This window comes from Emys orbicularis, chromosome 3 (assembly GCF_028017835.1).
Source record: "Emys orbicularis isolate rEmyOrb1 chromosome 3, rEmyOrb1.hap1, whole genome shotgun sequence".
NCBI lineage: Eukaryota > Metazoa > Chordata > Testudines > Emydidae > Emys > Emys orbicularis.
In genome coordinates, this window is record NC_088685.1 from 6,651,354 (window position 1) to 6,679,086 (window position 27,733).

Genomic DNA, 27,733 nt, shown 5'->3' on the forward strand with positions numbered 1-27,733 from the left:
GGGTCTCTCCTGAGCAGATGTGCCAATGGTACTGAACTGAGCGTTGTTTTTAAATGTGGCGACGTGTCCACTAAGGATTTGTGCGGTTCATGTTGACCTGTGACCTTGGTGAGGTGTCAGCATTTGTGCCTATCCATCTCTTCCACAGACCGAGGATTCCTGCAACCCCAGTGAGATGCCTCCCAATCACGGCAGGGCTAATGACAGGTCAGCCTGCTGTATTCAACAGCCGTCCTTACCTTTCATAGAAACATAGAATAGCAGGGTTGGAAGAGACCTCAGGAGGTCATCTAGTCCAACCCCCTGCTCAAAGCAGGACCAATCCCCAACTAAATCATCCCAGCCAGGACTTTGTCAAGCCTGACCTTAAAAACCACTAAGGAAGGAGATTCCACCACCTCCCTAGGTAATCCATTCCAGTGCTTCACCACCCTCCTAGTGAAACAGTGTTTCCTAATATCCAACCTAAGCCTCCCCCACTTCAACTTGAGACCATTACTCGTTTACTCCTTGTTCTTTCCCAGGCATGGGGCTCCCATAGACACGTCTGTCATCTAGAATGCTTAACCAAGGATGCTCTTGGGGTTGAAGCCCAGGGCTGGAACTTGGGAGATCTAAGCTTAAATCCCACAAGTCACTTCCTCTCTCTGCATGTGCTTCCCCATCTGTAACACAGGGATGATTCCATGGTGAGGGATAGCTCAGTGGTTTGAGCATTGGCCTGCTAAACCCAGGGTTGTGAGTTCAATCCTTGAGGGGGCCACTTAGGGATCTGGGGAAAAATCAGTACTTGGTCCTGCTAGTGAAGGCAGGGGGCTGGACTTGATGACCTTTCAGGGTCCCTTCCAGTTCTATGAGATCGGTATATCTCCATATATTATTCCCCCACCCCATGGAGGGGCTGAGGGATTACATCTTTAGCATTTGGATGGGGCTGTGAGATCCTGTGAAGGGAGGTGCTTGAGGGGTGGATAGGATTATTATTGGTCACCGGGATCGAGGAAAACGGGCCAGCTGTGGGGTTGTAGGACCCTCGCCAGTGGTTTTTGCTTTTTGAGAACTTAGTTTATTTGCACTCATCATACTTTATGTTCTCTGTTGGCTTGACCAGTTCTATAGAAGTGAGTATAATCTGAATTTGTGCCTGGAGTTGTTTGTATCGGGACCTAGTGTAAATGGGTGCAACGCCTTTCCGTGGAGTTGTGTCGGCGTAGACCTGGCCCCCCTAGCCTCTGTGTTCAGTGTAGTAAAGTGTGTAGCTTGGGGCAGAACTGCTCAAGAAGTTCCTTTCCCCCGGGGCCTTCCCGGGAGATTACAGACCTGACGACTTTTTTCCAAAACAGCTAAGCAAGTTTTAATGAAGAGAAGTTAGAATGTGTCTCCCTAGGGGTGACCGAAAGGGCTGTAAGGCCAGCACAGAAAACAGAGAGTGCACCGGCTTGTCATGTTACAGAAGTGGCTTTCTCACGTCTGTGCTCGTTAATGGGCTGCTGACTGGGAACAAGTAATGGCCAAGGTGACTAGTGGTTGAGACACATTATAGTAGCGGTCTGACTTGTTTCCAAAGGGCTCAGCACTTCTGAAAATCAGGCCCCTTGAAGGTGTCTTGAGTTCGGCGCCCAAAATCACTGCTCCCTGTCTGAGAGAGAGGCCAGTATATGTAGATGGTAACTCGGCTCCTTGGCTGAGTGAATAACCACATCCTGGCCCAAATGCAGTGAGGGTGAAGCCTGTTACAGGGAAGGGGGATGCAGACCGGGTGTGTGTGCGTGAGACGTGCTCTGCTCCCAGTGACGGGCTAGGAAGTGTAGGGGTTGAGGAGGCCAGAGAGGAAGGGTCGGGCCATTGATGGTGAAGAAGGAAACAGCGGGATTTGTACATGATGTGAGGGCGGATGAAAGAAGTAGGCGACTGACAGATGTTAAGACCAGAAGGGACCAGTGTGATCTCCTGAGTAACGCAGTCCAGCCATTTGAGGCCCTGCACAGCGGGGAGGAGCAACTTGGAAAGGGCACCCAGGGCCGCCCAGAGGATTCAGGGGGTCTGGGGCAAAGCAATTTCGGGGGCCCCTTCCATTAAAAAAAAGTTGCAATACTATAGTAACGTGTATTTGGAAATGTAAAAAATAACCAGTGAAATACATTCAAAAATTAATTTTTAATAATTTGAAAATACACAAAATACATTATTTAAAAACATTAAATGCTTTAATGGTATATATACATTTGCAATTACATAATGGGCTGTCGTTGGGTGATGGTGATGGTTGGTGCCAATGGGCTGTCGCTGCCTGGGGGTGGCGCTACTGTTGCCCAGGGCTGGGTGGGGAGCTGGGCTCTGGGTCGGGGGGTGCCCGGCTCGGAGCTAGGGGTCAGGGCTGTGGGGAGGATGGGGTCAGGGGATGTCCGTCTCAGAGGGGCTGGGCTCGGAGCTGTGGGTCAGGGCTGTGGGGGGATGGGCTCAGGGGTGCCCGGCTCAGAGGAACTGGGCTCGGAGCTGGGGGTCAGGGCTGTGGGGGGATGGGCTCAGGGGGGTGCCTGGCTCAGAGGGGATGGGTTTGGAGCTGGGGGTCAGGGCTGTGGGGAGGATGGGGTCAAGGGGTGTCCAGCTCAGAGGGGCTGGGCTTGGAGCTGAGGGTCAGGGCTGTGGGGGGATAGGGTCAGGGGGGTGCCCGGCTCAGAGGGGCTGGGCTCGGAGCTGGGGGTCAGGGCTGTGGGGGGATGGGGTCAGGGGGGTGCCCGGCTCAGAGGGGCTGGGCTCGGAGCTGGGGGGATGGGGTGTCCGGCTCAGAGGGGCTTACCATGCTGCTTACCCCCGCCTCCGCTCTCCCGGAGCCTCAGCACGCCGCGTCCAGGAGCGGCCCTGGACAGCGCTGCAGCGGCGTGGTGGCTCCAGCGGGGCCTGAGCTCCTGCCGCTCGGCCGCAGCTCACAGCCCTGCCCCGTTACCACGCAGCTCTGAGCGGTGGGAGCTCAGGCCCCGCCCGAACCACGCTGCTGCAGCACTGTCCAGGGCCGCTCATAGATGCGGGACGCTGAGGCTCTGGGAGAGGGGGGAAGGCGGAGGGGGGGGGAGCCTCCAACATTCTCGTGGGGGCCCTTGCGGGGCCTGGGGCAAATTGCCCCACTTGCCCCCCCTTCTGGGCGGCCCTGAGGGCACCAGAGCAAACCTGCATTTGTACAGCACTTTGCGCAACGGAGTCCTGGTTCGTGGCTGGAGCTCTTAGGCACTACAGGAATACAGATAATAGTACTCAGACAAAAAGTAAGAACGTAAGAGCGGCCATACTGGGTCAGACCAATGGTCCATCTAGCCCAGTGTCCTGTCTTCTGACAGTGGCCAATGCCAAGTGCTTCAGAGGGAATGAACAGGACAGGGCAGTTATCTAGTGATCCATCCCGTGTTGTCCAGTCCCAGCTTCTGGCGGTCAGAGGTTTGGGAACACCCAGAGCATGGAGTTGCATCCCTGACCATCTTGGCTAATAGCCATTGATGTACGTATGCTCCATGAAGTACCATGTCTGCCCAGAACAGAGGTTTTGCAGATTTGCTTTCAATGGCCCTCACTCCAGACTACACGACTCAGCTTGTCTACTTTGAGCAGATGCAGATGGGCTGCTGAGATTTGAACTGGTGGTTCCAAGGAACCTAGGAATTTCAAACCTGATGCTTAAAAGGGTAAGCCGTCCCCTTCAGTTTACACAGCACCAACAGGCCTTGCTTATGTTACTCCTAAATCATCATCATCATCTCAGGTTTTGTTTATACAGCACTGTGAATGTGCGTGACGCTTTAGAGGAGGAAAAGACACCATCCCTCCCTGAGCGAAGGCAACTAATCTAAACGAGCACATGGTATGACGAGGGGAGGGCAAGGGTGAACATAATAAAAAGATCATGTCACTGCCGCTAGTGTTATTGATCATTTATTTAACAGCTATTTATAGCAGCACAGTGGAGCACGTCCGTGCTGTCACTTTGAAACCCAGCTAAAGAAGTTACCATGGTTTCAGATTGACAGTGCGGTGTACCTGTCCAACAGGCTCTAAAAATATGAAGTCACACGGGAGCCTTGCTGAGCAGGGAGGGGAAATCACATCCAGTAGCATGGATGGGCTCCCCTATCCTTGCCAGAGGTTTGACTAACACTGCCACTACATAGTACTGGAGCAAGCCTATGTAATGCCGACCCTTTGCCCCTCTCCACATGGTATAGGATCCTAATGAACTGCTTAGTGTATGTGTCTTACTTCCTTCTACCAGATGGAGCCAGAGCTGTTCAACTGTGTGTCATAGGCCCTCTACTGTTAGTGGTTACAAGAAGGTTCTCCCTTAATTCAGGGTGCAGTGCAGGAGGAGCTGAGAGCTTGTTGCGCTGTGACCGTGAAGTTGTGAGTGATCATATTGTGCAGCATAGAGAGAGCCAGGAAGTCCTGGGACATTCTGGATTTATTACAGAATTCATCTATGGAATGTTCAGTGACATTGAAAGGTGTCAAATTCAAACTGATAAACAGAAATACTTTCCTACATAATGTGGATTTACACTGTGGAACTCGTGGCCACATGAAGTTGTGGAAGCCACGAACAAGATACAAAGAGGGCAACAAGAATATCCAGAGTTATAATGGTAAAGGCCAAGAAATAAGAATTTAAGGAGGGATTATAAAGCCTCATGGGTCAGGACTATTGTGGGTTAGGATGATATGTTGTGGGGGGTTTCTTACACCTTCCTCTGAAGCAGCTGTTGCAGGCCACTGTGGGAGACAGGCCACTGAGCTAGATGGACCTTGGGTCTGATCGAGTCTGACAATTCCTATGTTCCTATGGGCCCATGTTCAGGCTAATTCAGGGGGGCGGTGGTGGTTATTCCTCTCTCTGAAACATTTCCAGCAGCCCACTGTGGGAGACATGATTCTGGGATACACAGACCACGGGGCTGTCCGTATGGCAGTTCTGGTGGCGAGTGTGGACAGCAATGTCCCTGTCTTCTCCCGCAAGCTCCCTCTTGTCTTTCCCTTCTGCACTGATGTCACCCCTTCTCTCTCTCTGAAGATCCTGTCCAATGTCGCCATCTACCTGTGCGCCATCACGGTGGGCATCATGTCCTACTACATGGCAGATCGCAAGCACCGCAAGGCCTTCCTGGAAGCACGGCAGTCTCTCGAGGTCAAACTCAACCTGGAGGAACAAAGCCAGCAGCAGGTAAGAGCAGATCCCCGATTTGCTGCCAGATGCTTCTGTCTTCCTGCCAGAGAGCATGTCGCTGGCCTGTCATCTCGCGCGGCAGGGAGGGAGATGTGGGAAACTTACTGAGGATGGAGGAAAGCTGTTCCACTCTGGGATTGACTCTGTCAGCTCCCCAGATCCCCCCCATCTTCTGCTGTCGCCAGTGGAAAGTGTTCGCAGAGAGACCTTGTGCTAAATGATGGATCCTGACGCCAGTCAAGGGCTGTGCCTTTAGTGTGGTGTCCCTCTGCTTTTGGTGCTGCAGGTCAGCTCCAGGGTGCATCAGCCGAGTTGTGTGTGGGGAACCTCGGGCTGAGAGCGTGAACTCTTTGGTGCAGGGACCGTCCTCAGGTTCTGTGTGTGGACAGTGCCTAGCGCGGTGGGGCCACTGTGCATGACTGGGGCTCCTGGGTGCTACTGTAAATAACAATGAGAAGAGAGGACTGAGGGGCACTGGCAGAGCTAGGATGGGGGAGGGCCAGGACTGGATTAGTAGTGGGGGGCTGCAGGTGAGGATCAAGGTGCGTTTGAGGAATAGTGCGCGAGGCCCAGTGCAGAAGCCAAAAGATGAGGAATCTGACCTCCTAAAGAATGGCTGCGCTGGGTAGAGGAAGTCGGTTCTCCTTCCCCCCCCCCCCCCCCAATCCCCAGGCTAATGTGACTGTTTTGTGGGGGTGGCTAATGGGAGCGGTGGTAACGGAACTGAGATCTAGGTCACTATCCTGGCTTTGTTCTCTACCTTCCTGTCCCGACCGCAGTGCCCATGACTTTAATGTGGCTGAGCTAGTCTCTGCCTGTGTGTCTCTGGGACCTGGCTTTCTGCTGTGTGCGTCCGGTGAAGAGCCCCCCAGCTTCTTATGCAGTCCCCTTCTCTAAAGGGCAGCATATCAGCTGTTTGCGTTCTAGTCCAAGGGCCGAATTCATGCAGCAAGAGCAGAGGGCAGGCAGTCAGGAGAACCTGGAGTATGTTAGGGAGACAGTGTTGCCTAGTGGGTAGAACGCTGCACTGGGACTCGGAGACCTGAGGTCTGTTCCCAGTTCTGCCACTGAACTGTTCGGTGTCCTTGAGCACGTCACTGCGCCCCTTTGTGCCTCAGTTTCCCCATCTCTAAAATGGGGATAATGATCCTGACATTCTTTGTAAAGCGCTTTGAGACCTACTGATGAAAAGTGCTATCAAAGAGCGAGGTGGTATGTATGTATTTATTTATGGTTATTTTTAGGCCTTTTACCCACGGCACCCTGGTAGCTGCAGCAATGCAGAGCTCCAGGGTAGACATGATTTGCACCAGAGTTTGTGCCAGTAGCTAGAATCCCAGTGTAGCCACGGCCTCATTTTGGCTGGGCTGATCATTCCATTCTGCATGACCTCTGATGAGTCACTGGGTCCCCTTCTGCCTCTCCTCCACCCAGCTGGAATATTGGATATAAACTGAGAGCAGAAAATCGCATCTCCCTGAGAACCAGATGCTGCGATAAGTGCACTCCGCTTTCCTGGGTAATTATTAATCATACACCCGAGCCATGTGATATAAACCACATGGACCTGACGTTATAAGGGTGGCTGGGAACAGCTCTGGGAAGACACAGCTGCCTGCTTGTTCCTTCACATTGCAAAACCTTTAGCCGTGCAGACGGCAAATGTCAGGCGGGCATGTTTCCCAGGCCGCATGCTGAATGGGTGCACTGTCCTGTTCCCATTTCAAAGGCTCCGGCTTGCCGTTCCCAGAGGAAACAGTGGTTTGGGGAATGGGATTCAGGATGGAGCAGGAGATGCAAACTGGGGTTAAAGAGGCTCTAGATTTCCAACAGAGGCCAGCATTCAGACCAAAAGCCGGGCTCTAACTACTGGGGTTAGGAAGAAATTTTACCTGAGGGCAGGTTATCCCATATCTGCTGATTGCAGGGATTCTAGCCTCTTCCTCTGCAGCAGCTCATGCTGGCCACTGATGGAGACAGGACACTGGATTAAATGAGGGCTTAAAGACGGGAGAGTTGCAAGGAGTCGTGGGTCCAGGGGAAAAAACGTAATTAAATATGGAGCTGGGTCACGGAAGGGTGCACTTCGAGCACAGCTCTGGGGTTATGATAGACCCCTCCCGCCCACACACTTTTTTCAGACCACTTTAAGCACTGACTGGATGGATCCTGGGTCTGATTCAGTCTAGCTGTTCCTGTGCTCAAACCCTAATACTCTCCCACTTGACACTGAGCTCGGTGGGTCCTTTCAGAGTCCCCAGTGTTTATAATCCTGCACATCACAGAGCAGTTGGCTAGGCTAGAATAGCTCACACTTCTCCAGCGCCTTGCATCTGAGTGCATTACAAACTAAATTAAACCCTGCAGCCCTCTGGGAGGGAGGTATCATTATCCCCATCGTACAGGTGGGGAAACCGAGGCACAGAGCAGGCAAGTGGCTTGCCCAAGATCATGCCACAAATCACTGGCAGAGCTCAGAAGGGGGCCTACAGGCCTGATTCTTCTTTCACTGTCAATTGGGAACGGCTCCCTAGACGTCCGTGGAGTGACACTAACATAAACAGGTGTGAGAGGTGACTGTGGGCTTGTCTTTGTGGGCTCCCAGCCCTGTGTGTGTGGTTAGAGCTGTGTCCATTCACCGAAGAGCTGTTAGCAAAGAGCTGGCATTTCACTGACAGGAACCTGGTTAAAAGCCGTGCTTCCTCTTGCCTGCCTCCAATTATGAGCTGGGCTAATTTTAGCACCTTATCTAGGATCTGTCTCCCTCTCTCTCTCCCCGTCCTGTTATCTGTCCAATGTGCTGCCAGCAATCTGCTCCCAAGAGCGACAGAGGCATGCACCCATCCAGGTCACTGGCTGGGTGACAGAACCGTGCCGGCAGCCTTCTGTTTGATCAAGGACTCTGAGCAAAGCCGTCACGTCTGTCCTAGTCCCCCAGGGCGAGGGTAGGCCGGTGGGGCAGGGAGTGGTCCGCTGGCTGTACTGGCTGGATATTTTGTGGCCTGTTTCCAGGAGGAATCTCTGGGTTTATTGCATGGGGGAAGCATCTTCTGGCACAAAGTGGCCATCAAACCAGAGGGATCTCTGGTTGATGTCATAAGTAGTTTTGCATCTTCCCCCCCTCCCTGTCCCAGCCATCATGGTGGGGGGTGTGGCTAAGCAAAAAGGGGGTGTGGCTAAGCAAAAAGGGGTGTGGCTAAGAAAAAAGGGGGTGTGACAGGAGTGCCAGAGCTCGCCAACAATTCACCAGCTGGCATCGTGGCCCTTGTGGCCATGACCATCCATCCCTAGGATCGAGGTGCTACAGGTGCAATCCCTGCTGATGACAGTCGTGTCTGTTCGTATGTGGCTAGGGAGCCTCTCTGAGATCCGTTGGCCCAAACCAGCCTTCGTGGCTTCTGCATCACAAAAGAAAAGGGGGAAGACAGCAGAAATAGGCTCAAAGAATCTGCAGGAGCTGTTTTATGCCATACTCTTCCCTGTCTCTGCTCCGTATTTTGCTTCCTTTTTTGCCATTGGGTTCTCTCTGCCCCCCTCTCTGCTCCTTTTCTCCTGAGTGGAACACGAAGGGTCCCCAATAATGCTGGCCTTTGAATCAAACTTTTGAACCCGAGATGTCTGAGCTGAAAATTAAGTTGCATGCATTGATCTGTCTCTAACATAGAGCGTTGGTTAGTGTTTGCAGAGACCTGTTATGAGTCACTCTCCTTCCAGGGCTCTCTCAGTTCAGTTGTCCCTTTCCTTCCTTCCTTCCTTCCTTTCATCTGCGTCTCTCCTTCCCCTCCTCTCCATTTCCCTCTGGTTTCCCTCTCCATCTGTATTTCTCTTTCTCTTTCTCTCTTTTCATTGTCTCTCTGCCTTGAATGGTTCCTCACTACTTGCCTATCAGGAGGACACCACATGTGCCCTAGAAGTGGGCTCCGTAAGGCATTAGAAAAGACCAGCACTAATGCTGGACACTCCATATACAAATACTGGAACCAGCACATACCTCAATCCGTCATCCAGCCCTGGGACTGGTATTTTATTCAGGTGAGCGTCTTGAGGTTCAAACATCAGCCATAAGCTCCCTATGTACTACGGTGATGGGTGTTTGAGAAATATAGATTAGATCCTGTAAAGAAGCAGCTACTGTGTGTGTAACCGCTACCCTCTACTGGATGGAATCAGAACTGCTCAGCTATGTGGGATAGGCCCTATACTGCCATCTGCTCTGGGTCTCTTTTGGCTCAAGTGGCAGGGGCCTGTGTTTTGGAGCAGGAATTCTGTTCCTCCTCTTGACGTTAAGTTCTCAATGGGTCACAGTGCACAGCCTAGTGTTGTCTGTGACGTCCTGGATGCTTAAGACTTTTGTTGTGGTAGATTGGATTTCTTTTTCTTCAAAAGGGTCAGCAGCAGCCACCCTTTCCTCCAGTGCCTTAGAGCTGTGTGGGACAAAGGCAGATCTCTGATAACAATGTCTTTTGTGATCGATTAAGCATGATGCAAAAAGGCAGGTCATTACTGGAACCAGCTCTGCTGTTGCTCTTGGTAATATATAGCTATTTCATGGCTTGTTTTGAAAGCATTTGAAAAAATTCATGCAGGCTTCTCCAGCCCACAACAATAATAGAGCATCCAGGGTGGAAGTTTAAATGCACAGATGTCAGGGAGAACTGGAAAGGGAAGGTTCCCACAGCAACATACATTCAGCCACACTGCACATCTGTGAGAGGGTAGAGAGGTTCAGGGGATGGAATAAAGCAAATGTCAATTTAGCTTGAATATCTGGGGAAAGTGACTTAACAGGGATTACAAGAAATGGTCTGTCCCCAGGGGAGTAGAGAAAAGACCCAGGACTTGAGACATTTAAAATCTGAATGGGACAAAACACTGGCAAATAGACTGTAAGGAAGAGTCTTGCACTGATTTGGGTAGACTAAATCAGTGGTTCTCAACCGGGGTACACATACCTTTGGGGGTACACAGAGGTCTTCCAGGGGGTACATCAACTCATCTAGATATTTGACTAGTTTTACAACAGGCTACATAAAAAGCACTGGCAAAGTTAAGTTCAAACTAAAATTTCATACAGACAGTGACTTTTTTATACTGCTCTATATATTATACACTGAAATGTAAGTACAATATTTATATTCCAACTGATTTATTTTAGATTTATATGGTAAAAATGAGAAAGTCAGCAAATTGTCAGTAACAGTGTGCTGTGATACTTTTGTCTTTTTATGTCCGATTTTGTAAGCAAGTAGCTTTTAACTGAGGTAAAACTTGGGGAGTATTCAAGACTAATCAGACTCCTGAAAGGGGTACAGTAGTCTGGAAAGATTGAGAGCCACTGGACTAAATGATCTAATAGGTTTCTTTCATTTCTAATAGGCCAAATTCTGCTCTGATTTAAAACAGGTATAAAGTAGAGAACAGAGCCACTGATTTCAATGCAGATACTCCAGATTCATACCCAATTAACTGAATTTAACCCTTGATCCTGCACCATTAAAGTAAATGGGAACTTTGCCACTGACTTCAGTTAGCGTAAGATCAAGACCTGTGTCCTGTATTCATTGTTAAATGTACACAGTGGGCCAAATTCTTGCATGGGGATAGTTCCATCTGGGGACAGTTCCATCTGCCTCCATTGTAACCAAGGGCCTGATCCATATCTTTTAAAATGAATCTGAGTTTTCTATTGATTTCAATGGGTTTTGGAGCAGATCCTGAGAGCCTGGTGGGGCCCAGTATATGTGGCAGGGCTGAGTTAACGCTGGGGAACATGTATCGTGAATGGCCTGTTTTTAAGTTGAATGCTGCAGGGTGACTGTGTGACTATTTAGTATGGGCAGCAAACCCGACCTTGCTGTTACATGCTTTGCTAGCTGTCATTTGGACAGGAACAGAACTTCTCTTTCACCCCACCAGAGCTGGCTGCATTTCAGTGGTATAGGGGGAAGTGATCTGTATGAATTGTGTGTCAGATTTTGAACTGCTTTGGCATCATCAGACCGAAAGGCAATATATAAATTACACCGCTACCTCGATATAACGCGACCCGATATAACACGAATTCGGATATAACGTGGTGAAGCAGTGGTTTGGGGGGGCGGGGCTGCGCACGCCGGCGGATCAAAGCAAGTTCAATATAACGCAGTTTCACCTATAACGCGGTAAGATTTTTTGGCTCCCGAGGACAGCATTATATCGAGGTAGAGGTGTAGTATGACACTACTGCAGGTTCTGAGATGGACATGGGGAGAGAAATGAAGTAGACATCTTGGGGCGTGTCATCTGAATGAGCCCGGCCAGGGGGAGCTGGAGAGGAAGACCAGGTTAATAGATGTTAAGGCCAGAAGGGACCATTAAGATCATCTAGTCTGACCTCCTGCAGAACACCGGCTAGAGAGCATCACCCAGTGATTCCTGGCCCAAGCCCAGAACTTCTTCTTGAGCTTGAGCTTTCAAGTGATGGAGAATCCCCCAGACTAGGAATCCAGGGGTGGGAATTCCCTGACTTTTGAAAAGTTTGCCATTGTCATATGCAGCGCTCAAGCTGAATGCTGTCCCCTAAAGCAGCCCATACCCCCACAAAGGTCCGTCATTCACCAGCTAGAGCCACTACGCTTTTCAAGAAAAAGACATTCCAAACCAGAGAGGTTTCGCTCTGTTGCTAGTGGACTGATACCTTGGTGCTCTGACTTGTCCTCTCCCCAAAACCCATTCTTTCACTGGGTGCCCTGTCTCGGTTGCATTCATTGTCTTTTGATAGAGTCCCTCCAATTAATTCATTTGCATTGCATCTGCCTTTGAATTTGGTGTCTGGGGCTCTCTGCTAACAGCGATAGGTCTTAGACTGTTGAGTAGTCTCCCGGGGGGTGATTGGAAACCCCACTCCTTGGCTTTTAAAACTCGGCTGGACAAAACACTAGAAAACATAGCATGGGGAACAATCCTGCATGAGGCTCCAGAGGATGGATGGACAGACAAACGAATGATCTTTCCATCTCTCAATTTCTAGGAGTGTGAATATTCCCGACTCGCATGTTTTCAGGACCCAGGTGTGTCCCTGATTTCTGCATGTTGCTGAAGTGCTGACAATGTACTCTGCGCTATCAAGGGTGCAAAGACAAGCTCACTAGTGCCAACCCCAGATATTCAAAAATCATGAGTCAGGCCCTAAAAATCATGACATTTGTCTTTAAAAATCATGAGTTGCTTTGTTTTTTAATGATGCATTTTGGATCTTTTTCTTTGCCTTTTGGGTTTCACTTTTTCAAGAAAAACAGGAGTACTTGTGGCACCTTAGAGACTAACAAGTACTCCTGTTCTTTTTGCGGTGACAGACTAAGACAGCTGCTACTCTGAAACTTTTTCAACATTATCTCTGCAACCACAAGGGCTAGAAACGTTCTTTTCTTTTTAAATGCAAGCTGAGATTCTCATGAAATAACATGACTCCAGGAGCTGGGACGTTAAGAAAACAAAACCCACTAAATATCACAAGACTGGCGATAAAATTGTAAGAGTTGGCAACACAAGAAAGTGTAATTCTACGAAGGGGCCTGAGCTGAACCTACCCAAACATGCTCTCTTAACCTTACAGCTTTTTTTTTTTTTAACAGCATTTATTTGTTTGTGAATTTCCTTAGTGTTTGTTCCAAAGGCCGTATTACACCCCTGATTATTATTATTATTATTAATCATGTTTATTACGGTTGTGCCTAATGACCAGTGAAGATCAGGTCCCCTTTTAGGCACTGTACGAACTCAGAGCAGTTGATGATCCCTGTTGGACCTGCAGATCTTCCTGGGGAGGGAAAAGGAGGACAACAAACCACCTGGCTTCTCCCCCAAATTCCTGGAGAGTGGAGGAGGGGGACAAGGCAGCCTGCTCTCCTCACTTGATGTAAGAAGTGGTGGAGGGTGAGCTAGTGGCCTTTTGGGGGTGATGGGGAGGGGGTGGGCTGGGGGAAGCGCCAGGCTGTTTGGGTGCTGGTTGGGCTTGGGGTCAGCCATACATAACAGCCTATTTACCCTTCCTACTAGAGACAGCTCTGGGCTGCTTCAGGCTACTCCAGGTCTGGGCACCTGAATTAAAAGCAGGGAGACTCTCCTGTGTGCCCAGTGGCCCCCTGCTAGGCACAGGCAGTGTGTCAGGCCAGGCAAAGGAATGTTTTAATATTTATTTAAATTGCGGTAATACCTTGGAGCCCCAGGCACAGACCAGGGTCCCGATGTGCTCGGCGCTGTACAAACACAGAACAAAAAGACAGTCCCTTCTCTGAAGAGCTGACAATCTTTTATATGTTCGGATCATCAGGCCTGACCCTGCACTGTTGCCTGAAAGGCAGTGTACTCTGTACATTGGCACTCAAATGCAGCCACCTCTGGGGTGGGAGGGAGCAGACAACCATTATCCAGCACAATAGTGGAGAAGGGGAATAGGCTGAGGACACAGGGGCAAACCCCATGTCTTACAAGAAATCCCTTGGAGCATTTAATGCCCCTGCAGAGCAGCCGAGACCTCAGTTTTCTCAAACCCTCCTCCCCCAGTGTCCAGGCCATTGAGCTTGGCGTATCTGTGCTGGTAGGGTGCAGGGCTGAGTTGGCCCTGTCAGGATTTGGAGCTGTGGCTCCCGAGTCAGGCCGACAAGCTATCCCCTTCAGTTCTAGGAGCTGGTGGCTATCAGTGGCGGCAGCAGCCCCGGGTCAGAGGGCCTTCCACACGTGTATCTGGCTCCTAAGCAGTTTTTTCAGGATATAAAATGCTCTCCCGGTCAGAGTCCTACCTTCCCAGCCACCACTTTGGGCTTCCCCACTGCCCGGACGTGCCCAGTCTTGGGCCTGCTGCAGAACTTCGAAGCCTAGAGGCAGGCCCAGCCCGGGTCACACCAGTCTTTGCTTGAAGCTGACAAGTTTGTGTTTAATTGCAAACCTGCCAGAGCAAGGAGGCCTTCCGTTTGGAGCCATTCCGATCTCCAACTGTGGCCAGTCTCAGCCCCTACCATTGGGCAGGGAGTCGCCAGTTAGATCCCCCCAAATGATTCCTAGAGCAGATCCGTTAGAAAACCATCCAGTCCTGATTTTAAAATGGTCCATGATGGAGAATCCACCACGGCCCGTGGTAAATTGTTCCAATGGTTACTTACCCTCACTGTCAAAAATGGACGCCTTATTTCCTGTCTGAATTTGTCTAGCTTCAACTCCCAGTCCTTGGATTGTGTTAGACCTTTCTCTGCTAGATTGAAGAGCCCATGATTAACTATTTGTTCTGTATGTAGCTACTCGGAGACTGTAATCAAGTCACCCCTTAACCTTCTCTTTATTGAGCTAAATAGATTGAGCTCCTTGAGTCTTTCACTGTAAGGCTGTGGTCCCCAAACTGTGGGACAGGTGCAGAGAAATATTTGGGGGTGGGGGGGCGTGGCAGGGCCCAGCCCCCATGGGGGTGGGGAGCGAGCACCACCCAGCCCAGCTCTGTCCCCAGCTCTGCTCCTGCCCCGCGCCTGGCTGCAGCTCAGCCCCCGCTCTCAGCCCCTGGCCCCTCCACGACTCCGCTCCTGGCCCCGGGGGACACGGATACATTCCGTTACTGGTAAGGTTGGGCGCGAGAGGAAACGTTTGGGCACCACTGCTATAAGGCATGTTTTCTAATCCTTTAATCATGGCTCTTCTCTGAAAGCTCTCATATTTATAACTCCTTCTTAAATTGTGGGCACCAGAACTAGACAGAAATACAAAAATCTCTGTATTTGCCACTGGTATTACAGCAGCCGTCACACCAGTGGCAAATACAGAGATAAAATAACCTCTCTCCTCCTACACGAGATTCTGCTGTATATGCGTCCCAGGATCACATAGCTCTTTTGGCCACAGTGTTGCACTGGGAGCTCATGATCAGCTGATTATCTACCACGAGCCCTAAATCTTTTTCAGAGTCTCTGCTTCCCACGATAGAGTCCCCCCATCCCGTAAGTTTGGCCTGCATCCTTTGTTCCTAGATAGACGCATTTACTTTTAGCCGTATTAAAACACACATTGTTTGCTTGCACCCAGCTTACCAAGCGATCCAGATCACTCTGTGCTGGAGATCTGTCCTCTTCATTATTTACCATTATTTATGTTGGAGACAGACGAGACCTGTTAGATCATCGAAGGCCTTGTCCTGCAAGGTGCTGAATGCTTCTTGTGAAGTGCTGAGCGCCCTCAATGACTTCCACCGGCCTTCGTCTAGCTCCCTGGAGCCAATGCAGAATTGTTCCCTGTAGCCCTTCAGTCTAGTATGAAATGCCCTAAATGGTGGGGGTTTTGTTGTTCCCCTGGAAGGGCTGTTCCACAGACTGATTGCTGGAAAGGATTTCCTCATGAGAATTCATCCTGAATTTCCCTTTGCTCACTTTCATCCCACTTCTTAGCCATGCCCCCTTTGTGTCAGTCACCCCCACCATGGAAGAGGGAGAGAGATCGTCTGTACCCGCTGAATACCTATAGAAGGTTCTCATATCCCAGCTCATCATCTCACCAAGTGTTACAGATCTAGTTCGGTGCTAATTGTTTCTGATGACTTACCATAATCAACTGGCCCCCTTCACTCTTCCTTCCCTGATCTCAAACAATCCTTATGGAAAGCAAATCTGAATCCAGCTGTTTTGACAGGCAAAACCTTGTTCCTTTGTCATAGCGTTCCTGTTACATGTGGGTGGGTAAATGAGGTCATCCAAATGTGGACTGAGAAACATCAGGTCTTGCAAGCTAAAGTTCGAGATCTGGAGTGAAATGCTGGCCCTACTGGAGTCAAGGGGAATTTTGTCATTTACTTTGGTGGGGCCAGGATTTCACCCCTTGTGTGTGTGGTGATGGGATAGCGGTGTTCCCAGTATTTGTCCCACTTGGGGAAATGAGTTAATTGAACCATAAGAGGCATTTCCATGACCGCTCTTCTCATCCTGGGGTCATCCTGGGGTCAAACCAACGTGATAGCTTTCTTTGACAGGGTAACAAGCCTTGTGGATGGGGGGGGAAGCGGTAGATGTGGTATATCTTGACTTTAGTAAGGCTTTTGATACTGTCTCGCATTACCTTCTCATAAACAAACTAGGGAAATACAACCTAGATGGAGCTACTATAAGGTGGGTGCATAATTGGTTGGAAAATCATTCCCAAAGAGTAGTTATCAGTTGTTCACAGTCATGCTGGAAGGACATGCTGGAAGGGGTCCTGCAGGGATCGGTTCTGGGTCCGGTTCTGTTCAATATCTTCATCAATGATTTAGATAATGGCATAGAGAGTACACTTATAAAGTTTGCGGACGATACCAAGCTGGGAGGGGTTGCAAGTGCTTTGGAGGATAGGATTAAAATTCAAAATGATCTGGACAAACTGGAGAAATGGTCTGAAGTAAATAGGATGAAATTCAATAAGGACAAATGCAAAGTACTTCACTTAGAAGGAACAATCAGTTGCACACATACAAAATGGGAAATGACTGCCTAGAAAGTAGTACTTTGGAAAGGGATCTGTGAGTCATAGTGGATCACAAGCTAAATATGAGTCAAGGGTGTAACGCTGTTGCAAAAAAAGCAAACATAATTGTGGGATGTATTAGCAGGAGTATTGTAAGCCAGACACGAGAAGTAATTGTTCCGCTCTACTCTGAGCTGATTAGGCCTCAACTGGAGTATTGTGCCACATTTCAGGAAAGATGTGGACAAATTGGAAAAAGTCCAGAGAAGAGCAACAAAAAGGATTAAAGGTCTACAACACATGACCTATGAGGGAAGATTGAAAAAATTGGGTTTGTTTAGTCTGGAGAAGAGAAGACTGAGAGGGGACATAACAGTTTTCAAGTACAAAAAAGGTTGTTACAAGGAGGAGGGAGAAAAATTGTTGTTGTTAACCTCTGAGGATAGGACAAGAAGCAATGGGCTTAAATTGCAGCAAGGGCGGTTTAGGTTGGACATTAGGAAAAACTTCCTAACTGTCAGGGTGGTTAAGCACTGGAATAAATTGCCTATTGTGAAAATTGTGGAATCTCCATCACTGGGGATTTTTAAGAGCAGGTAGGACAAACACTTGTCAGGGATGGTCTAGAACTCTAGATAATACTTAGTCCTGCCTTGAGTGCAGGGACTGGACTAGATGACCTCTCAAGGTCCCTTCCAGTTCTGTGATTCTATGATTCAGAGCCACATCTTGAAGGCAGAGCTAGATGGGACAAGGCACTGGGGAATATGCTGTAGGGAGTGATGGGACAGATGGACCTAGTGACTCAGTGGATCTTTTCCAGCTCTAACTTCTAGAGATGGGCTCTGACCAGAACTCTGGATCCAAACACCTGGAGATGGGCCCAAATGTCACAGCTTGTCCTGCAGAATTGATTCTAATAATATAAATGGGCCAAAGGTGTTAACATAACCCAGTCAGTGTCCAACATTAAACAGTGATAAAGAGTTTCAGGTTTAGTATGCAGAGACCTCAGCTTGTGTAACCCACACACCTCCTGGGTGTGGTGCTCTATCCCCTCTAGAGGCACTGAGACCACCTTAGAGATTAATGAGTCTGCTACAGCCTTAGCTAACAGCCCTGTGGCTTTTAGCTCATGCTTCAGAGGTCCCAGGTTCGATCCCACCCGTCGACAACCGGGATCTGTCATTGTTGCACTTGCTTAATACCATGGCAAGCACACCATTAAACATCCTTTTAACCTATCAAAGAATCAAATCATCTAGAAAAGAATCAAAATGGTTAAAGCATTTGGAATATGACGTATTAAATGAGGCTTTCATTTTAACAACATCCCTTGTTCCCTTTAGCTGGAGAGAGATTTTAGAAGGAAACCCCCCCCCCCTTGTCTGACAATCTCTTGGCAGGTGTCACAGACGGCAATAACTGTCCTTTTGAGGAGCAGAGAAGAAGTTAGTTGAGATGGGCTGGAGCTGCTGTTGTTGTTGTTGTGTTATCCTAGGTGGAGTTTGGGATTTAGCCAGAGCCGGGGGAGGTGGCGATGTCATCTGGGTCCCTCTCTCTGGCCTGGTCTGGTCAGGACATTTCTCAGGATTAGGATGCAGAAGGTCTGGGGTCCCAGGAGATGGTGGGGGTGGCAGCCATGATGGTGACATTCGCTCCAGTAGCCAATTTTTCTCCCTAAAGTCTCTCTCTTCAAGGACCCAGAAAGGGAGTGGTGGGCGGAATAGCCCAGCCCCTCATCACGTCATCCATCAGTTAGGCCTAGTTTTGGCACACCAGTTTTGGTTCACTGATTTCTGGTTCCACGCTGTTCTCGTTTACCAACCATGAGCTTAACGCTGTCCTTGAGTTATACCAGGAGGCCTTTTTGTTTGGATTGATTCAGTCTTTGTGTCTCCCTTTCGCACCTTTTCCCATCAACATTTGTTACCATAGGTTATTGTGACAATGTATGAACTCACACTCACTTTTTATAGTTGAGCTCACAAGTGCGGTAAATTTGTAGGCCCAATTATCACTACGGCCCCCAGACCTTGGTTATCTAATTAAACTGTCACATAATTGTGCTCCATGATCATGGGGATAATGAAAACTATTTCATATTTCATTGTGGCGGCACAGAAAACCTGCTGGTATGAATAGATCATAAACCACTGTAGGGATGACTGCCGGAGTCTGCAGAGAGCCTGAAACAATAGCTTGGAGATGTGCCATCTGCCTCATTCATGTCAGTGAGGTTTTTACACTGCAGTCCAGTGACAACTTAAATATCAACATTAACTGCATTACTGCTGGTTATTTTAGGCTGGACGGAAGCCAGATACTGGAGCAGAGTGTAGTGGGGAGCCAGCTGTTGGAGTAGGGAATCCATATCCTCTCTCACGCCAATTTAAAGCCAGACCTGCCCAAATGGAAGCGGCTAAGATGCCTTCCCTTCCCAGTGCCAAAGCCTCAACCAGCTCCCGTGCTTCCCACTACAACCCCCAGCTCCCCTCTGCCAGCTCTGACGCAGATGATCGTTGTCGATACCACAGCCTGCGGCACTTCGTCTCTAAAGAGGCACTGGTAAAACAAATTGATTTTAATATCACAGTCTGTCAGTAATAGCAGGGAAGTAGGACGGCTTAGACTGGACCAAGGGGAGGGAGTCGTGGATGAAAAGAGAATCATCCGCTCAAGCTTTGGCTCAACTGTACTTCATCGGGGTGCATGTGAAATTGATCAGTGAGTGACAGCCAGCCAGCCATCAATGTGGTGAGCTTCCCACCATTCCATAAAGGAACTGAGCACAGGCCTGAACCATGGCTGAGAGTTTCAGCTGGCATTGCCTATCCTCAGCGTTCGCTCTCTGTCACTGGGGTGAGTAAGCGAGGAATGATTTCTGGTTTGTTCAGGTGATGATCTCCTGAGATTCACTGGGGAAAGCTTGGGTTTGTTATGCAGCATGTTAGCCACCTTAGCAATGGCAAATGACTTCCATCTAGAAGGTCATCCAGTACCCACCTGTTGCTAGGTCATAGGTAGCTTAAAGGAAGAGATGCTGGAAGCAAACACTGCATGTCCCTCCCAGCGTTTTCTGATGGACAAGGAGAACGGGCATGGGGATGAGTGGAAAGGCTGCCGCTGACACAGTGCAGTCTCACACAGTCCATGTTCAGGTACCAGGGAGGTCTGCTACAGCGCAGCAAAAGCATCAGCTACTAGCGTTAGCCAGAGTTGGCCTGGTTTAAGCTGGATCTTTGGCGAACCACTAAAAAGAAACAAACAGGAGGAGGATGTAGGACTCTGGACCAGGTCCACCAAGTCCTGGCATCCAGTCTCCAGCAGTGACCAGTGCAGGATACTTCTGACAAAGCTGTAACCTTCATTGTGCAGTAGTATCTCATAGAAGGAAATTCCTTCCTGACCCACCTGGTGGTCAACTTCTGCCCTGGAGCATGTGACCTGCTGTTCTGTTGGGACGGCAGATCTCCATGTCGGAAGGGTTCAGCCTTCTTTATATTTTATCGCCAGCAGCTCCCAGGAAACTGGAGAACTTGGAAATGGAGACCAAAAATGACAAAACACGGTTCCCATAGCAACACACTCTCTGTATCTGCAGTTGTAGCAGAGTAACCCCTATAGGCTCTGAGTGAAAACCCACTTAATTAACCAAGTTATTTACGGTTAGTGCAAATCCCCAAATTAAAATTAGAAAGATTTTTTTTTTTTAATATTCAAATGCTGTTGTTTGCTGCCAGGAAATTTACCCAGATGGAGTAACAGAGAACTGGAACCTCAGCATAGCCTGATACTGCCTAGCACATCACCGCAGTCAGTACCACTTCCACAATTCCACTCCCCTGAGTCCTCTGGGACCAGTAACCGTTTTTTCTTGACCAGCTGGGGACATTATCTTCCCTTCGACCCTTCTCTCCGTGTGGTGAGGGGGGAGTAATGAGAATTGTTTGTGCTTATCAGGCCAGATTCTCAAAGAGTCAGCACCCACTGGATTGTCAATGGTGCGCAGACACCCAGCAGCTCCCATGATGATGTTTGCGGTCAGATTTTGAGAGGCCTCCTGTTCAGGTGCCTAAATGGGAGTGGAGTACTTCTGAAAATCTCACTCACCGAGCTATTATCATAGAATCATAGAAGATTAGGTTTGGAAGAGACCTCAGGAGGTCATCTAGTCCAACCCCCTGCTCAAAGCAGGACCAACCCCAACTAAATCATCCCAGCCAGGGCTTTGTCAAGCCGGGCCTTAAAAACCTCCAAGGATGGAGATTCCACCACCTGCCTAGGTAACCCATTCCAGTGCTTCACCACCCTCCTAGTGAAATAGTTTTTCCTTATATCCAACCTAGACCTCCCCCACTGCAACTTGAGACCATTGCTCCTTGTTCTGTCATCTGCCACCACTGAGAACAGCCGAGCTCCATCCTCTTTGGAACCCCCCTTCATGTAGTTGAAGGTTGCTATCAAATCCCCCCTCACTCTTCTCTTCTGCAGACTAAATAACCCCAGTTCCCTCAGCCTCTCCTCATAAGTCATGTGCTACAGCCCCCTAATCATTTTTGTTGCCCTCTGCTTGACTCTCTCCAATTTGTCCACATGCTTTCTGTAGTGGGGGGCCCAAAACTGGATGCAATACTCCAGATGTGGCCTCACCAGTGCCGAATAGAGGGGAATAATCACTTCCCTCGATCTGCTGGCAATGCTCCTACAAATGCAGCCCAATATGCCGTTAGTCTTCTTGGAGCACACTTCAAGAGCACACTGTTGACTCATATCCAGTTTCTCATCCAATGTAATCCCCAGGTCCTTTTCTGCAGAACTGCTGCTTAGCCAGTCGGTTCCCAGCCTGTAGCAGTACGTGGGATTCTTCCGTCCTAAGTGCAGGACTCTGCATTTGTCCTTGTTGAACCTCATCAGATTTCTTTTGGCCCAATCCTCCAATTTCTCTAGGTCACTCTGGACCCTATCCCTACCCTCCAGTGTATCTACCTCTCCCCCCCAGCTTAGTGTTATCCATGAACTTGCTGAGGGTGCAATCCATCCCATCATCGAGATCATTAATGAAGATGTTGAACAAAACTGGCCCCAGGACCGACCCCTGGGGCACTCCGCTTGATACCAGCTGTCAACTAGACATTGAGCCATTGATCACTACCCGTTGAGCCCGATGATCTAGCCAGCTTGGATGAATGAAGTCCATTCATCCAATCCATACTTCTTTAGTTTGCTGGCAAGAATACTGTGGGAGACCGTATCAAAAGCTTTGCTAAAGTCAAGGTATATCACATCCACTGCTTTCCCCATATCCACAGAGCCAGTTATCTCATCATAGAAGGCAATCAGGTTGGTCAGGCATAACTTGCCCTTGTTGAATCCATGTTGACTGTTCCTGATCACCTTCCTCTCCTCCAAGTGCTTCAAAATGGATTCCTTGAGGACCTGCTCCATGATTTTTCCGGAGCATGATTATCCAGAGATCTCAAAGTGCATTCCAAACATGGGTAAGAAATGTTATCCTCACTTTTCAGATGGGGAAACTGAGGTACAGTTTAGGGCTGTGTAGAAAATCAATGACAGAGCTAGCATAGAACCCAGGACTCCTGACTCCCTATCCCTTGCCCTGAGCACCTTGCCAAGGTAGGGTGGGGACTTTGGCCAGGTAGTAGTAATAATCATGATAAACTTTTAATCAAAATACTTTATAAACGCTCTATAGGGATTCCTTATTCATCCCTGGAATCCCTCCACCTCTGTGGTGGAGCACAGTAGCCATTTAACTGTTCACAGCAACCTACTGCAAAGTAGTTTAGGACAGGCAGTGAAGAAGAATGCTGTATCCCACTGCAACTGCAGAGGGATTTTAGGTAGGAATTATTTACTTATCCAAGCTAGAATTTGGGCAGAACACCAGAGTTTATACTCTTACACTAGTGAAAAGTGCCATGGGCTCCCTAAATGTCACATCTTTGGCTTCACGTGGCCAGCCACACCTTTCACGAGCATTAGCTGAGTACTGAGTCAGCCATGCTCTTTACTGCAGCCCCTAGGGTGACCAGACAGCAAGTGTGAAAAATCGGGACAGGGGGTGGGGGGTAATAGGACCCTATAGAAGAGCCTATAAAATCGGGACATCTGGTCACCCTAGCCCCGTACCTCTTGCTTTCATCGCCCATCCAAGCAGTGACCCGGCCTGATTGTACGTGGCTCACGCTCTCCGACCTGCTCCCAGCATGGTCCGTGGGAAGCTGGGACGTGGAAGCAGCCTCTCCTTAGCAGCCTCTCTAAGCTGAAGCAGTGAGCGTTGGTGGCCAGCGGCCGGGGGACAGTTTCTCTGCCGCGTCGGATCAGATCCAGCGCCTGAACCCGCGCTGGCCCAACTGGGTGCCCTAGTCCACATTGGTCATGTGCTTCTTCCGGCATTGGCTTTTCCTCGCAAGCATTGCCCCGGCCTAGGCAGCAGCAGCCCAATTACCCAAGCCACAGCAGGGCCAATTAAGACAACGCTCTTCATCTTTCAACCTAGTAATAGGGCGCCGGGAGAATTGAGTGGGGGAGAGGGAGGGGTTTGGTCTCTTCTGCCTTAGCAGCGCTCCAGCTGTATCATCAGGAGCTTTCTTCAGTGCTGCTGCGCCCTGATTCCTCGACAAGCCGGCGCTGAGGGAAGGTAGAACTCTCGCAGGACAGGGACATCCTCCTCCTCTGCCTTTGTTTCAGTATTTGGGGGCTGGGCCGATAAAGGCGAGGGAGTTGATGTGAAGGCAATAAGAAGGGTGTTGGGAACTGTTTCTGCCATGTGTCGTGTAAGGAGCAGAGGTGCAGTAGAGGCCTGAGCATGGGGCAGGGGCCCATGAACTCCTGGCTTGTATTCCTGGTTCTGCTACCAACTCACTTTGTGGCCCTGGCCACATCTCTTCCCCACGCTGGGCCTGCATTTCCCTGTCTGCGGAAGGGGGACAGTGACACTTACCTGCCTCATGCAGAGGATTGATTAATAAGGGCCAAATTGTGGCTGCCCCAGGTGCTTGGGTGGCGGCCACCATCTCAGTTCCTGTGTTTTCCTGATTGCAGGGACTGCTCCCTGCCAGCGCTACTTATGGCACAAGCTGCCCCACAGTGGGAGGTGGAGCCTTGGTCCCATTCTTCCCCTTGCTCAGTGACTGGCAGACCATGCAGGGGGAGGGTTGCATAGGGCACTCTCTGGGGGGTGGTAGCAGCAGGCATGCACCTCTTGTCTGTGCATCCTCAGAGCTCCCTGTGGGGCAGGTTGGCTCCCCTCCTCCCTATGCTCAGAGCTGGGGCAGTGTGTCGAAGGTGTACTTACTTAGATTGCAAGCTCCGTGGGGCAGGGACTGTCCCTTTGCTCTGTGTTTGTACAGCACCTAGCACCAGGGGGCGCTGGTCCATGACTAGGTGCTACTGCAATATAAACGGGGCTTCTGAGTGCAAGTATTAACAGAGAACACCGATAAAACACTCCCAAATTTACAAAAAATTGAAATTGGTGTTTCTCCAATGAACACCGGGAAAACACTGGACATGGTTATTCGATTTGCGTTGGCTTCACAGCTCTTTCCCAGTGCAGTTTGTTTATACAGGCGATCTCCCTGCTCCCTGGCTTGTATCTAAAGGCTTGTTTGTACAGAGTAGTCATGCCAACTGTAGGGGTAAGATTTCGAAAGGTCACTAGTGTGTTGTGCATTAATTTGTCCGTGTAGATCCTGCTGGTATGTATGAAAGGTTCGCTAGTGTGCTTTAAGCTAGTGCTGTTTGAAACAGCTCTATGTGTGTGTGTGTGTGTATATAAAGAGAGAGCCCTGAAAACCCCTGATTTTTGGACATCTACACAGAACTCAAAAACTGCTAAAAACAACCCCCTCAAAATGAAATGAATAAATCCCCCAAAACAGAAGCCCTAAATATATATAATACAGTTATTTCACATGCTCTGAGATCATATAATCAAAGAGCCTATCGTAATGCATGAGAGAAATGGGGCAGATGACATTCCCATGGGAACTTTAGCTCTGTGTTCCTCGACTTCCCTGCGACTAATACCTGAACCCTAAAAGGTGTGTGTGTTTTCAGAAAAGGGGTCTGGGTAAAAATGGCCCCTGTTTACTCCACAGGTCACTTCCCTGTGTGTCTTTGAGACAGATCCCTGGACTTGACTCCCCTTAGGTCTGCAGAGCCAAGCCAGCTGGGTTCTCTTCTGCCTTCTGCATCAGCAGCAGCGTGGTCAGCCAAGTTCAGAATCCTTCTCACCTGCGCTAGAGGAGGCAGAGAGATCCCAGGCAGAAAGTGATTTTTGGAAGTGTGCAGGTTTGGTTTGCAAGTCCTTGAGGGAGAATAAAGGCCCAATCCTACTCCCATTGGAGTCACTGCCAAAAGTCCTTTTCGTATATTTCATATATTAGCAGGTCCTAAATATGGATACCTGTAACGGACCTGATCGAAAGTCCATTGGCGTCAATGGGAGTCTTTTCACAGGCTCTAGTGGGCTTTGGATATGAAGTATCTTTTCTGAATACATGGGTGGCTTGGGCCCTGAGTTCTACTTCCTGCTCGGCCATGGGCCTACTGGATGACCTGGGGGAAGTCGTGTCGCCTCCCCGTGCCTCAGTTTCCCCACCTGTAAAATGGGGATAATGATGCTTACTTCCTTTGTAAATTGCTTTGTGATCCACTGATGAAAAGCACTAGATAGCGCTGGGTATCATTATTACTAAGGCCCTACCAAATTCATGGTCCATTTTGGTCAATTTCACGGTCAGAGGATTTAAAAAATCGTAAATTTCATGATTTCAGCTATTTAAATGTGAAATGTCCCGGTATTGTAATTGTAGGGACCTGACCCCAAAAAGGAGTTGTGGGGGGCTTGCAAGGTTATTGTAGGGCAGGTTGCGGTACTGCTACCCTTACTTCTGCGCTGCTGCTGGCAGCGGCGCTGCCTTCAGAGCTGGGCAGCTGGAGAGCAGCGGCTGCTGGCTGGGAGCCCAGCTCTGAAGGCAGCGCCGTCGCCAGCAGCAGCTCAGAAATAAGGATGGTATGGCATAGTATTGCCACCTTTACTTCTGCGCTGCTGCCTGCAGAGCTGGGCGCTCAGCAGCCGCCCCCTCCAGCCGCCCAGCTCTGAAGGTAGCAGCGCAGAAGTAAGGGTGGCATGGTATGGTATTGCCACCCTTACTTCTGTGCTGCTGCTGGCGGGGCGCCGCCTTCAGAGCTGGGCACCTGGCCAACAGATGCTGCTCTTCTGCCACCCAGCTCTGAAGGCAGTGGAGAAGTAAGGGTGGCAATACCATGACACCCCCTAAAATAACCTTGTGACCCCCCCTGAAACTCCCTTTTGGTTAGGGTGACCAATTTTATAGGGACAGTCCCGATTTTGGGGTCTTTTTCTTATATAGGCTTCTATTACCCCCCACCCCCTGTCCCGATTTTTCACACTTGCTGTCTGGTCACCCTACTTTTGGTTCAGGACCCCCAATTTGAGAAAAGCTGGTTTCCCCCGTGAAATCTGTATAGTATAGGGTAAAAGCACAGAAAAGACCAGATTTCATGGGGGGAGACCAGCTTTCACAGTCTGTGACGTGTTTTTCATGGCCGTGAATTTGGTAGGACCCTAATTATTACTATCCATGATTAATTCTTAATAACCCATGGGAGCTTCCCAGCAATAAGGTTTAGTCATGTAAGTGTTGCCAGATCGATCCTCAGCTGCTGCATGAATTAGCATACATTCCTGAATATATCTTGTCCATCGGCAAGTGCGTAGGTACGTCGCTCACACACGCACAGCCGGGAGAGACTTTCCAGACCACCATCACTTGGAAGCCATAACTCGTTTAGTAAAATCCTGCCCCGGGTTCTGCCAGTGTAATTAACTCTCGAGTGTATAATCAAATCTCCAGGCAAAAATGAAATCTCTCTGCTGTCTGATGGCTGGGCAAGATGCTGTAGTAATAAGAAGTTCTCTTCTGCTCCCACCTCACCCATCACCACCGCACTGGGAACCTGGGGGAAGAACTTTAACAGTGCGCTTTTATTAGCATTGGGAGAAGAGGCAGTGTAATCATAGAATCATAGAATATCAGGGTTGGAAGGGACAGCCCCCTGCTCAAAGCAGGACCAATCCCCAACTAAATCATCCCAGCCAGAACTGTCCAAAAAAAATTCCTTTTGAACTATACCAGACTCTGAGATTCACTGGGCTTTACAGTGGAGCCACGTACCAGTAATTCTGAGTACCGCACTTTCATACAGTAAGGGTCAGAAATGTTTGCTGCCGGTCACTGGTCCAGGACCAGTGCTTGGAAAAGTTTGCTGGTCCTGAAAGTATTTGTACTGGTCTGTTAAGATTTAACCCCCCTGACCTATTGTGGTATTGTGCCACCGAGCCAAGATTTTCAAAAGCAAGAGCCTAATGTTAGGCTCCTAAATCCATATTTAGAGACTTGATTAGAAGTGTCCTGCTTTTTCAAAAGGGCCGAGTCCCCTGAAACTCCTGTTGATTTCATCGGGAGCTGGGTGCGCAACACTCTTGAAAATCAGGTTAGTTCTCTCAGCTCTTTGGGGCAGAGACCGTCTCTGTTCTGTGTTTGTACAGCGCCTGGCACAGTGGGCCCTGGTCCATGCCCGGCGCTCGTAAGTACTACTGCAGTCCAGATAATTAATATTAACAGAAACCTACATCAGGATTTTGGAGCCTAACTTTAGGCTCCTGTTTTTGACAATATTGACCTTAACCCTAAATTTATGAAAACTAAATTTTAAAAAACCCTGTTGATTGTCTGTTAAATTTCTAAAATCTCTCTGCAGCTCCCCAGAAGGTCCTAACCATGTTCTGGGGGCGGGCAGCTCCTGTGGCAGCCTGTGCTGAACTCTGAGGACGAAACGGCACTGAACTCTGCGTGCAGGGAGTGTGCGTGGAAATGGCCAGGAGCACTATGCAGCAAGCGAAGGGCATGACAGTCAGGACCGGCTCTAGGCACCAGCAAAGCAAGCATGTGCTTGGGGAGGCACAATTCCAGGGGCGGCATTCTGGGCCAGGGCCGGCTTTAGGCCGATTCGGCTGAA

The 27,733-nt window shown here is 49.3% G+C and overlaps 1 protein-coding gene across 1 annotated transcript in view; it reads left to right on the forward strand.

The window, feature by feature from the left end:
- ADCY3 (adenylate cyclase 3) overlaps window positions 1–27,733 on the forward strand; it is a 97,419-nt gene that overhangs the window by 16,552 nt on the left and 53,134 nt on the right. Inside the window, exon 3 of the mRNA XM_065401043.1 lies at window positions 5,054–5,203. Within this exon, the coding sequence (XP_065257115.1) occupies window positions 5,054–5,203 (150 nt within the window). The remainder of the gene's footprint in view (window positions 1–5,053; window positions 5,204–27,733) is intronic.